The 13,459-nt window shown below is 36.2% G+C and overlaps 1 protein-coding gene across 2 annotated transcripts in view; it reads right to left on the bottom strand.

The window, feature by feature from the left end:
• CFAP95 (cilia and flagella associated protein 95) overlaps positions 1–13,459 on the bottom strand; it is a 127,163-nt gene that overhangs the window by 105,647 nt on the left and 8,057 nt on the right. For both annotated transcript variants that reach the window (XM_045065081.1, XM_045065083.1), the window contains one exon: positions 3,772–3,881. In XM_045065081.1, coding sequence (XP_044921016.1) covers positions 3,772–3,804 — 33 coding nt within the window. In that variant the 5' untranslated portion in view covers positions 3,805–3,881. Of the gene's footprint in view, positions 1–3,771; positions 3,882–13,459 lie in introns of those variants that run through there.

Raw genomic sequence — 13,459 nt, 5'->3', positions numbered from 1 at the left:
ATAAATAAATAAAATCTTAAAAAAAAAATAAAAGAGCTCTCTAGAAAGGTTGCAAGAATTTATACTCCCTCTAGCAGTGCAGGAATGTGTTCATTTTTCTATATGCTCTTTGTATGAATATTATACTTAAAGAGGTCATTTTCCCCCTCTTTGTCCCTTCTTGACTTTCTTCCTCTTGCCAACTGTTAACACAATAATGCTCCAGAATTTTGCTAAAAGACAGGTATGTTTGTCTTACCCACATTTTACCATAGTGCATCCCAATCTGAAGAATGTGACTGCCAGCCTTTCCAGGATAGATCAGACACCCTGGAGGAAAAAGCTGTGTTTTAAAAAAAAAAAAAAAAAAGCCTGGGGGCTAGGGTGGGAGAGGGGGTAACAATGAGAAAAATGAAAATTGATCCTTGTGTGTTCATCTGGGAATGACTCTAAGTAGAGTGGTAGGTGATTAAATGAGAAAAGTAAATCAGTGTTTTATACCATCTTTTGGATACAATGTTCAGCCTAGGCTTTATCCCTGAACACCAGACTTACATATTTAATGGCCTGTTTTGAGATTTACACTTGTTTTGTTATTTCTTTCATAGCTGCTACCACCAACATACACTCATTAGAAAAACCTATTCAACCTCCAAAACATATGCAAGCAACAAGCAAGCAAACATGCATAAGCAGGGGGAGCCTCAGGCAGAGAGAGAGGGAAGCAGGCTTCCCACTGAGCAGGAAGCCCATAGTGCTGGGACTCAGTCCCAGGACCCTGAGATCATGAACTGAGCCAAAGGCAAACACTTAACCAACTGAGCCACCAGGCATCCCATGACTATAGATTCTTAATTTTTGTTTCTGTTCCTACAGTCCATTCTGCACACAACAGGTAGGGGACGATAGTCACATGATGTCATTTTCCAAATTAAAATAATTTAATGGCATTCTATGACTCTTAGAATAAAATCACAACTCCTTATGTGGCTTACAGGCCTTTACTCATGAGTGGGATCCTGTCTACCTCTCCAACACCATTGGTACTATTTTATCCAATCCCCAATACACTGCACCGATCACACTGGCATTGTTTCTACTTCCATATTAAGTTCTTTTTCACACTAGAATTGTTGTTTTTGCTGATCTACCCCTTGATCATTCTTCTCATTTTTTGGCATGGGCAGCATTTTTCATCCATCATGTCACACTTCAGAAAGAGCCACCCCGACTACCTTCCTAATGATGGCTTCAATCATCAACCCATTTACTGCCCATCACACAACCCTGGTTTTCACCCTTTGCTGGAAAATCAAAACAACTTTGTCTCCTCGGTCATTGCCTTCTCTAGAAGGTAATCTCTGTGAGTCCAATAACTTATTTTGCACTGACCCACTGTACCTCTAGCACCTAGCAGAATGCCTAGCACATTGTTTACCCTCAAAACACTGCTTCATGAATAAATAAATGGAAGATATATTCATAATCAACTAAAACAATATTTTCTTTGTGGTAACAGATTTTCTCATATGCACATTTACAGTAAGCCAAGGAGTTACTTGATTTTTAAATACTTTTTAATTTGATGAAAAAGGAGTATGGCATTGTTTAGTCTAAAATCTATTTAATTGTTGTGTCACTGGAAATTCAGCTTCTACCATTTTTCACTATTATAAGCAGTATTACCATATATAAACTCGAAACTGATATATAATCATTTAACTTCTTACTAAAGTGGCTTTTCTAGATCAAAATCTTTTTATATGTTTCATGAAATTTTCCTGTGAAAATACTGAACGAATTGATTCTCCATTGCAGTGAACTGAAGTTCATATGTTCATATGGTATATATATCAGCTTTCATTCTGTCAAAAGGAAAAGAAAGCCTAATGGAAACTAGTTAATATGGGAAAATATCTCATTTAACAAAGGACCAATGGAAGAGCAGATTTCAGGATTATTGATGAAATGTCTTAATAATGTCATTCTTCGAATTTGCCCTCAGGCTGACTCCCTTCAGGATTACAAAACATCTGAAGCAGCTCTAGGATAAACATCCCAACAAGACCATAACCAGAGGCAGAAATGAATCACATCCCCTGGTGTCCCCCTCCTAGAATGAGGAAATCTCTCCCAGAAGCCCTATAGGAGGCTGCCTTCAGGTCTCATTGGCTGGGAAATGGGTGACGTGCCCTCTCCTAAACAAGTCACTGATAAGGAGCATGGAACTACCAGGAAGAGTAATAGTGACAGCTAAGTCTTAAACCAGTCTGGATTTTACCCTAGAGTAAGCATGAGCATTCTGCCAGTAAAGAAGAAGGTGAACTGGGGTGGCTCTTCGTAGGCAATTAATAGTATCTGAGAATACTGAATATTAAAATTTAAAAACTCTTTGACAATTTGATAAAAAGCTATTAATTAACAATGCATTTATTTGACTACTAAACTGCATTAACATTTTCTCTATGTTCTGCTACCTTTTTAACTCCTTTGGGAAGTCTCAACCCTTCTTGGTGGCAGGGGAAAAAAAGAAAAGAAGAAAGAAGAAGAAAGGAAAAGGAAAGGCTGACAGGCTGACATCATTACATCTCAAATTAGGTTACAAAACCCACCTCTTTAGGAGAGTTCACTCTATGATACCAACTGCCTAAGTTTCATCCAAGCACAGTGACTACTCAGTAGGACGGGGGACAATATGAATCCACAAAACACTCATTATTTGCACTAACCACAGCAACATTAGCAGGAGAATCCATAGGGCTGCAACTCCCAAGAAGATTCTTATATTTTACTGACAACCCAAGACCACCCTGTTGTAATTTCATATTATAGTCTGTGCTCCAGATCTCCCAAACTTGTCTCCAGACCTTCCGTTAAGGTAGAACAAGTTGGATTACCCCTAGTTTCAGTTCCAGTTACTCTTTGACTTATTTTCTTATAGGTTTTCTATACCATTAATTTAAGGAATATCTGATGCCATTGAGCATGGTACATACACAGTTTATTCTGGTTGGGCCATCGGATTCATTAATTTGAACTCCAACAATAAGTGTGCTTCAATCTCTCCCCATCTTTACTCACTTTCCAACATTTCAATTTCAGTTACTAATTAAATACATTTTATTACACTAACGGAGCAATACTTTTCCTTCCTTTAAAAAAATATTTCCCTTTGAACAATAACACCTAACATGTTCCTTGGACAATTATCGGGTTGTTCAACATCTGTTTATTGATACATGAGCTATTTATATACTAAAAATATTGATTATGTGTCATATAAATTCCCAAGTCTTTTCCTTTGTTTTTCAAACTTAATGTAGTAATTATAGATCTATAATCTAGTCAGTCTTATTTATTTGTTTTCTGTTTTGGGTGACATGATTAGAAAGACCTCCCAATCTGAGACCAGGTATGTCCACTCATTTTTTCTAAGGATGTAAGCCTTTTGATTTTATAGTAACTGTCAGACTTTATTTATGTATATAATTATATACTTAGCTAATGAAAATCTTTAAATACCAACAAGACAATTACTGGGGCAGTGCATTAAAATTGACAAGATAAATGAGGTCTTTCATGCAGGACATTGTCCTACTGATGGTGTTCTTCTCTCTCACATTTGCTCCCGATGGATGATATTATGCTCACTCACAGGTACTACATCCAAAGCAATAACCACCAAATCAAGATTTCAGGCCAACATGTAAAGAAATTCTCCCAGCCCATGAGAAGTAGGAGAAAAATCAGAATCAGGAAGAAAAAATTGAGGCCTAGGGCAAAAGTACTTACCAGGAAAGGTGAACGTTGTGTTGGTTCAATCATTCAGAAGCAAGGGGTCAGCTCCATTTCACTAATTTTCTGCTTGCTCTCGGCAAGTTCAAAGTGATTCTAGGTATAATCTGTCATGGCAAGAAACATGGATACTATTTAGAACTGAAATAAAGAACTGTGGGGGAGACTGAAGAAGGAAAATATTCGTGGCTTTTTCTCAAAATGTGTATTGGTACTGAAATCAGGAACAAAGGCTCTCATAACAGCTAAAGAGTATGCACCTACTTAACAGTCACAATTACAATTCATAGACTGAAGGGAAGGGAAAGATGTTCAAGAATCATTTCCCTAAGTATGTCTTAAATATCCACTTTTTATATAAAGAGATTGGTACATTGCTGCTATTTAAAGAAAACCTATCCTCTATTTGAAATCAAAACCTGAAAATCAAAAATCAATTAGGCTTAATTTTCCAGAGACAAACCAATGAAGTTCTTAAAATATTCTTACACATTACTCTGAGGGGTTTCTTAGAAATTAATTTAAAAGTGAGAGAATTCAGGACACAGGTGTTTAGGGCTGTCTTATTGGTTTTTACTGAATTATTGACTTAGACTGGTTTAATCTTCCATGTGTTCTGTAAGGGGAGGCACACAGGACATTGTCACTGACTACTGAACGTTAACAGATACCTCAAATCAGTTGAAAAGGCTTGACCGAGCAAAGGTAGCTAGCAAGGGGCAGAATTAGAACTGGAAATCAGATTTTCAGATTTTTATTTTGGCATTGTTTCTACTCTGCTGCTCTTTTTACTATAAAGTCATTCCCTAGGATTTTATACTAAAGCTAAATGATAACAGATTTAAAACAATTTCAGTAGATTGCTAATATTTGAGTGCAAAGAAGATAAGGTTGAGGAAATGAGGAGAATCACAGAAGAAACAAGTTGTTATCATACTGTTTCATTTAATCAGTATGGCTTTGAGCTAAAAAGAGAAGAGGAGGGCCCCTGTAAAAAACCGATGTGTGACATCCAAAATCCTAGAAATGGCTATCCCAGACTAAAAAAACTGACTTCTAACCATTTTGTTAGACGAAGGCATGCAGTGGATTGTGAAGCTCAACAGAAGAACATGGGCTCTGTCAAGAAGCTGACCTGGGTTCAGGTTCGGCTCTGCCACGAACTCATTGTGTGGCTTTGGGTTAAGCTACTTAGCTAAGCCATACTTTTCTCATTCAGATAATGGAGAAATATAAAGCAGCCACTTCATATGGTTGCCAAGATTAAATGTAGTAATATATGTAAAGCATTTAGCACAGTGCTAGGTACAAGGTAAACACAGTAGCAATCCCTTGCTGTGGTTGTCATAATAAGGAGCACAGATAGTTCTAAGAGGCTGCTTCATGGTGGCCCAGGAAAGACCCAGTTCTAGAACCTGGAATCTTTCTTATATCTACTCCCTTGATCTTGGATCAGAGAGTAAAACCTTAAGGTTCTATCCATGGTGATCACAGAATTCAGAGGCAGAGTGAGGTCTGACTCAGATATGCTGTGTAATCTTGAAGCAGCAATTTCATTTCTTTGGGTTTCATTCCTTACATGTGAGTTGAAGTTACCAGTAAGATTTCAGCAAGCAGTTTTGAGGACTAAATAAAATAGATGGGTTAGAGATGGTATTTTTGCATAAAAGCCTGTGTAGACTCAAAAACCCCACACGACATGAGTTATAATTACTCATCACACCGCCTGCAGAGGTGGAAGTGGTATTACGACCAGCAGAGGCTCCTCTTCTTATTTTCCAAACAGCTACTGCCTCTTCCCAGGGCAATTGAAGGCTTCCCTATTTTGACCAAATCATGTTTGTTCACTGGACATAATTACTTGGGATTCTGAAATGTCATGGTGGCTCTGGCTTTATGCACTAACCAGACCATTAACAGCTACGAAGCTAAGCACCAGTTCACAATCCATGAACACCTCAAGGTTATAAGATCCACTTCTCAACCCTCTTTGCAATCCTGGCACAGTCTAATGTTGGGAATTAAGTCCAGAAATGGTAGGTTGCGTCAGGCTACAGGAAGCCTTCAGTCATGAGCAAGAATCTGGATTTCTCTTAAGTGGGTGATGAAGTGTAACTGAAAGCTGTTAAGCATAGAATTGCCAGCCATTTTTGTGTACTAGAAAAATCACTTTGGAAGCTGTGTACAGGTTAGCAGGAGGCTTGGCCTGGAGGTATGACCTGTGTAATCATCATCAAGAAAAGGGGAAATATGCTAAGAATTCTGCCCAATACAGAAGGCAAGTATTAAAAATAACTTTTCAAATGTTTCCATCAATATCCTTGACATTTCAATGTAATCATGTTCAATTATATAATACCTAAACATTATTGAAATATTAGAGAACACAGAGAAAAGGCAAAAAACTAATTATCTACCCTACACTACCCAGAAATATTTTGGAGTACATGAATCTTTTCAGACGTTTAATGTGTATTGTACGTTTGGAGAGAGAAAAGAGGGAGGAGGAAAAACCTGACATTAAAATACATAAAAACATGGGGCACCTGTGTGGCTCAGTGGGTTAAGCCTCTGCCTTTGCCTCAGGTCATGATCTCAGGGTTCTGGGATCGAGATCCCCATTGGGCTCTCTGCTCAGCTGGGAGTTTGCTCCCCTGCCCCTGCCTGCATACCTGCCTACTTGTGATCTCTGTCAAATAAATAATCTTTAAAAAAAAAAGATGTAAAAACACTATAATATATCAGGAAGAAAAGCCAGAAATGAAGGTGATATATATGAGGAATCATTCTTATAGGAGGAGGGTATCAACAGTCTAAAATTGATACTTATAGGGAATAAGCCTGACGATGGAAGTGGAGTATATAGTAGCCTTTGTTTTTGTTTGCTTTGTGTGCTTTTATATATATTTTTTCTGGCTTTATTGAGACACAATTCACATATAATATTGGGTAAGTTTGAGGTATACAATATAATTATTTGTATATATCATAAAATGATTACTATGATAAAGTTAACATCTTCATTACCTTATATAGTTACAATTTGTGTGGGTGTGTGTGTGTGTAATGACTTTTAAAATCTACTCTCAAATTTAACTATAGTCACCATGCATGCTTTGTGTTACCTCTCCAGAACTTACATATCTTAGAACTGAAAGTCTATACCCTTTGGCCGCCTTCACCCATTTCCCCCACTCCTAGCAACCACCAATCTATTCTGTTTCTAGGATGTTCCATATATATATATATGCCATATTTTATTCATTCATCCGTCAGTGGACATTTAGGTTGTTTCCATGTTTTGACTATTGTAAATAATGCTGCAATAAACATAGGGGTACAGATGTCTCTTTGAGAAAGTGGTTTCACTTCCTTTGGATATATACTCAGAAATGGAATTGCTGGGTCATATAGGAGTTTTATTTTGAATTTTTGGAGGAACCTCCATCCTGTTTTCATAGTGGCTGTACAAATTTACCTTCCAACAACAGTGTGCAAGAGTCTCCTTTTCTTTACATCCTCTTCACACTTATGTCGTCTTTTTAATCACAGCCTTTCTAATAGATGAGAGTGATATCTCTTTGTGGTTTTGATTTGCATTTCCCTATTAGTGAAGCTCAGTACCTTTTCATGCACCCACTGAATATCTTCTTTTGGAAAAATATCTATTCAGGCCCTTTGCCCATTTTAAAAATTGTTTTGTTTTGCTATTATATTGTATGAATTCCTTATATATTTTAGATATTAATCCCTTATCCAATTTGTGGTCTACAAATATCTTGTCCCGTTCTGTAAGTCGTCTTTTCATTGTGTTCATTGTTGCCTTTTTAGTCCTACTAGTTCATTTTTGCTTTTGTTACTTGTGCTTTGGGCGTCATACTGAGAAAAAGCATTGCCAAGACCAATGTCAATGAGCTTTTTTCCTATATTTTCTTCTAGAAGTTAAAAAAAATAAAGCCCACAGGAAAAAAAAAATGATTAGTAATTCCGTAGACTACAAAAGGGCTCATTACAGGTTGTTTTCAGTTCTCCCACAGTATATTTAAGATGTTTTCCATCATGTAAAAGCTAAGTTAAGTACAACCTTTTCAGAGATATTCTATTACATAAAGCAAGATATTCTAGAATGTGTACAGCTTTTGTTGTTGTTGTTTTTAAAATGCAACGTTTAAAATGCAAATGTTTTTAAAATGCAACGCTAGTTGCACCTGGGTGGCTCAGTGGGTTAAGCCTTTGCCTTCGGCTCAGGTCATGATCTCAGGGCCCTGGGATCGAGCCCTGCATCGGGCTCTCTGCTCATCAGGGAATCTGCTTCCTCCCTCTTCTCTTTCTCTGCTTGCCTCTCTGCCTACTTATGATCTCTGTCTGTCAAATAAATTAAAAAAACCTTTAAAAAATTTAAAAATAAATAAAATAAATAAATGCAACACTAAAAAGGTAATCTACCTTTTCCTGGCCATAGGGAGAACCATCCTTAGGCATACTATTCCTTAACCCCTCAGAATGGAGGGATATTCACAGATAATAAGAGCTTTATCAGTGTTGCAATATGGAGCCAAAAATGTAAGTCAAAATATTTAGCAATTCTGTGTTTGTATTCTTTACTAATACATATTGTTCCTATTAAGACTTCCCCTTTGCTAGGACTCTTCCAGACTGAAGACTGAGCTGCTTTTTCGTGCATGATTCTCCATATGGCATAAAGAACTATGTTCAAGGGGTAAAATTAAGCCATCTGTGGTGGTTCATATTCTTCTTTTAAACTGGTTCTTTTAATGGTACATCATTAGAATATGCAAACATATTTCACCTTCACTGGATTTCTTCATCATAACCAAAACTGTATGTAACCTGCATTGGATGCATAGTCCTTCTTATTTTTTACTTGTTGATGGATTTTGATGACCACATAGTCACTTCTCCTTCAAAAGCAAAATGCAAAAATAATAAGTAGCAAAATCATCAATTCTACATCTATCTCCTTCAACGTGAAAGCTGAAAATGCCATTGCAGACTTTTAAATGTTTTTTCTTCCAAATGGTTTCTGTTAAGTCCTGGAAATGAACAATGAAAGATGGAATTATTAATTCCCCACTCATCACCAAAGTGATGAAGTTGTCACTGCTGAGAAATAATCAAGGGAACATAATGCATACAAGGCTATGACATTAAATAAAGCCACTCAGAGGACTAACATAAAGTAGATAGTCAATAAAAATACATGTTGAATGAATGAAACAATGAATGGATAAACACAAGAAGTTGAACTGAGGTTCCTGAATCTAGCATTTGATTTCCCTTATTCATGAGAAAAAGCGTTCGTTTTTTTTTTTTTTTTTGACATTGTAAAATGTTGGACTGTTATAGTAGATCTGCAAGACAATTATAAAAAATATAACATTCACATAATGGGAATATCAGAAAGGGAAGAAAGAGTGAAAGGAAGAACAGAAGATAGGTTTGAAGTAATGATGGCCAAAATTTTTTCAAAATTAATGACAGCAAGCCACAGATCCAGGAGGCTCAGAGAACACTAAGCAAGATAAATTAAAAAAAAAAAATCTATATCTTGGTATATCATATTCAAACTGTAGAAAATCAAAGACAATGACTACGTCCTGAAAGAAGCCAGAGGACAAGGGCACCTGGGTGGCTCAGAGGTTAAATGTCTACCTTTGGCTCAGGCCATGATCCCAGCATCCTGGGATGGAGCCCCACATTAGGCTCCCTGCTCAGCAGGAAGCCTGCTTCTCCCTCTCCCACTCCCCCTGCTTGTGTTCTCTCTCTCTCTCTCGCTTTGTCTCTCTGTCAAATAAATAAATAAGAATCTTAAAAAAAAAAAAAAAAGAATGAAAGAAAGAAAGAAAAAAACAAACAAAGAAGAAGCCCGAGGACAAGACCCACCCTACCTGTAGAGAAGCAAGGATATGAATTATATGAGACTACTCTTCAGAAACCATGCAAGAAAGATAAGAGTAGAGTGAAATATTTAGTGTTGGCGGAGGGTGAGGGAGGACGGGGACAACAACACCAATCTAGAATTCTGTGTTCAGTCAAAGTATCCTTCAAAAGTGAAAAAGTAGACTTTCTTAGATAAACATATATTGAGGGAATTTGTCAAGGTAAAAGAAGTTCTTCAGAGAGAAGAAAAATGACACAGGTCAGAAATTCAGATCTACATAAAGTAGCAGACTTGGAAAAGTCATAAATGAGAGTAAAATCTTTTCTCTTTCTTATTAATTGATCTAACAGATTAACAGTTTGTTCAATAAAATAACAGCAAAAGTATATTAGATGATTATTATGTTTAGGTAAGTGAAATGAATAACAGAAATGGTAAATGGGACAGGAGGAAAGAATTAGGAATACGCTGTTATAAGGTATTTGAAGCAATGTTTTGCAATGTTGAAGCAATGTTGTTTTATAAAAACAATTTGTCACAAGCAGACCTGCCATACAAGATATATTAAAGGGAGTCCTTTTAGGTTGAAAGGAAAAGACACTAGACAGTAACTCAAATCCACATGAAGAAATAAAGAGCAGCAGTAAAGACAACTGAATGTAAAAACAGTATAGGAAAATGTAAATTCAGTATAAATATATTTTAAATTTGGAACTCTTTTTTAAATATCTCCTATCTGATTTTAAAAAAAACTGCATAAAGGAATGATTATAATCAGTGTTGATGGGCATACAATATATAGAGATAAAATATCTATGATAGCAACAGCACAAAGAAGGAAGGAGGAGTGAAAATATATAAAAGCAAAGTTTTTGTACCCTACTATAATTGTTTTTACTTTGAATTATATTGTTATAAGGCAAGATTTTAATTTTAATCCCTAAGAAACTCAACAAAAATAAAACTCAAAACACAAATACACTAAAAAAAGATAGCTAATTAAAAGGCAAATCATATCTATTTAATACAAAAGAAGGCAATAATGGAGGAACAGGGGAATAAAAGGATGTAAGACATAGAAAAAAATATAAAAATGCAGATACAAATCATTCTTTATCAGTAATTACATTAATGTAAACTATTATCACCAACTAAAGGGTAGAGACTGGAAGAACGGATTTTATTTTAAAAAAACACAACCCAATTCTATACTGTCTATATACAAGACACACACTCTAGATTCAAAGACATAAATAACTTGAAAGGAAAAGGATGGGAAATGATACATGACACATGACACAAATGGTGTGGAAAAGAGAACTAGAGTGGCTATACTAATGTCAAGAAAAAACAGACTTTAAGACAAAATTTGTTGCTAGAGACAAAGATATTTTACAATGATAAAAGGACTGACCCATCAAAAAGATATAACAATTATAAACATATATGCACCTATCAACAAAGCCCCAAAATACATGGGGCAAAAACTGAAAGAATTAAAAGAAAATGACAATAATAGTTGAAGAATTCAACATCCCATTTTATTTTTTTTAAAGATTTATTTTATAGAGAGAGTGCATGTATATCAGGGAGGAGCAGAGGGAAAAGGAGACAGAATCTCAAGCATTCTCTAAGCTAAGCACAGAGTCTGGCACAGGGCTCAATCTCAGGACCCTGAGATTACCAGCTGAGCTGAAACCAAGAGCTGGATGCTTAACCGACTGCACCACCCTGGCATCCCCAACATCCCACTTTAAATAATTAAGAGAAGAACCAGAGGGGTGCCTGGCTGACTCAGTCAATGGAGCATGTGATTCATGAGCTTGGTGTTTTAAGTTTGAGACCCAGGTTGAGTGGAAAGACTATTTAAAAAATAAAATCTTAAAAAAATTTAAAAAGAATGACTAGAAAGAGGATCAACAAATAAACAAAACACTTGAATTAACACTACAAATCAACTGGACCAATAGATACCTATAGAACACTCTACCTAACAGCCGCACAATACATATTTTTCTCAAGAATACAAGGAACATTCTCCATAATAGATCATTATATTACACCACAAAAGAGGTCTCAATAAAGTTAATAATATGAAAATCATATAAAGCATGTTCTCTGTAACAAGACATCAGTAACAGAATGTTACTGAATGTAATGAGATAAAGCATAAGTAGCAGAAACTAGAGAAGTCCACAAATATGAAGAAGTTAAACAACACACTCTTAAATAATCAACAGTTCAAAGAAAAGGGAAATTAGAAAATACTCTGAGATGAATGCTAAAAACTTAGGGGAAACAGTGCTTAGAGGAAAACACATAGCATAAATGCCAATATATTAAATATATTTATATATTATTAATTAATTATTAATTAATATATGTTAAGTAATATATATTAAAAAGCTCATCAATAACCTAAACTTCCATGTTAAGAAATTATAAAAAGTGGAGAAATTTAAATCAAAATAACCAGAAGGAAGTAAAGATTAGAGCAGAAATAGGTAAAATAACAGCAAAACAATACACAGATTCCCATTCATTTGTCTATTGTCTATGGCTACTTTCAAGCTACAACTATAGTGCTTAATAACTGGAACAAAGACCTTACAGCTTCACAAAGTCTAAAATACATCCTATTTAGCACTTTAAAAAGAAGTTTGGAAGACTTCTGGTTTCAGTTCCAACAAAAGAGCTTGGAAGTCATCACTCCCATCTTTACAACAAGATGAAAGATGAACAAATTGAAACCAAATGCCTTTTCTTAGACCCATCAGAGAATTAAGATCACAGGGCAGACTGTCACCCAGAAATCTGATAGACCGTCAAACACAGAGAAGCACAGCTGAGATCAGCTTACCTGGAGCAAAAGATGCTGGAGTCTTAATCTGCTATGAATACTTCAGTGATAAACTTGACAAATGGTTGGGAAGCTAAGTGTGACTAAGAAACTCCTTGAGGACCCAATCTTAGGAGAACCCAAATGAATTTTACCTCAAGGAACCCTACCAAATTCTCATGATAATGACCCCCAAAATACCTGCTCATTTTAGTCACAGGGAGGGGTTAAGTAACCATTTTCAGTTTTATTTATTTATTTATTTATTTTTAAAAGATTATTTATTTATTTATTTGACAGAGAGACATCACAAGTAGGCAGAGAGAGAGAAAGGAGGAAGCAGGCTCCCTGCTGAGCAGAGAGCCCGATGCGGGACTCGATCCCAGGACCCTGAGATCATGACCTGAGCCAAAGGCAGCAGCTTAACCCACTGAGCCACCCAGGCGCCCAGTAACCATTTTTAAATATACCCAAAGCATTCTCTGTAGTAAAGCCCAGTGCTCCAGGTAAAATGATGTTACTAGACCCTTGTATCACCTAGGAAAGGGCAGTTAGCCAACTCCAGCCCCTCTCCCATTTAACCTAACAGGAAAAAAGCAAAAACCTAAGGAGTACTTCTGAAACTTACACCCCAAGGACTCTGGTCCACTAAATGCCTGAGGATCATTCATAGAATTATGAAATAATTCCTCTCCCATGACAGCTTAGCACTACATCAACAGGACTCCAGTATGATAACAGTGGGTTATAAATGCAAGAGTGGGAAGACACAGATTCTATTTAAGAAGGAATTCTTAGGGAAACCTAAGACACGAGGGGAGAAGAAAATAAAAGTACACCTGAGGAAACTGAATCCTTGGCAACTACAGCCGTAACATGACATACAGCCCAGCTCCTAACCATATTAACATAAAATCTCTCACTTAAGGCCTATTTCCCTCTGT

The sequence above is a fragment of the Mustela putorius genome, unplaced genomic scaffold (genome assembly GCF_011764305.1).
Source record: "Mustela putorius furo isolate JIRA1106 unplaced genomic scaffold, ASM1176430v1.1 tig00003854_pilon_pilon_pilon, whole genome shotgun sequence".
In the NCBI taxonomy this organism is placed as follows: Eukaryota; Metazoa; Chordata; class Mammalia; order Carnivora; family Mustelidae; genus Mustela; species Mustela putorius.
The sequence above is the reverse complement of the archived record's forward strand: the minus strand, read 5'-3'. Positions and strand labels throughout refer to the sequence as shown.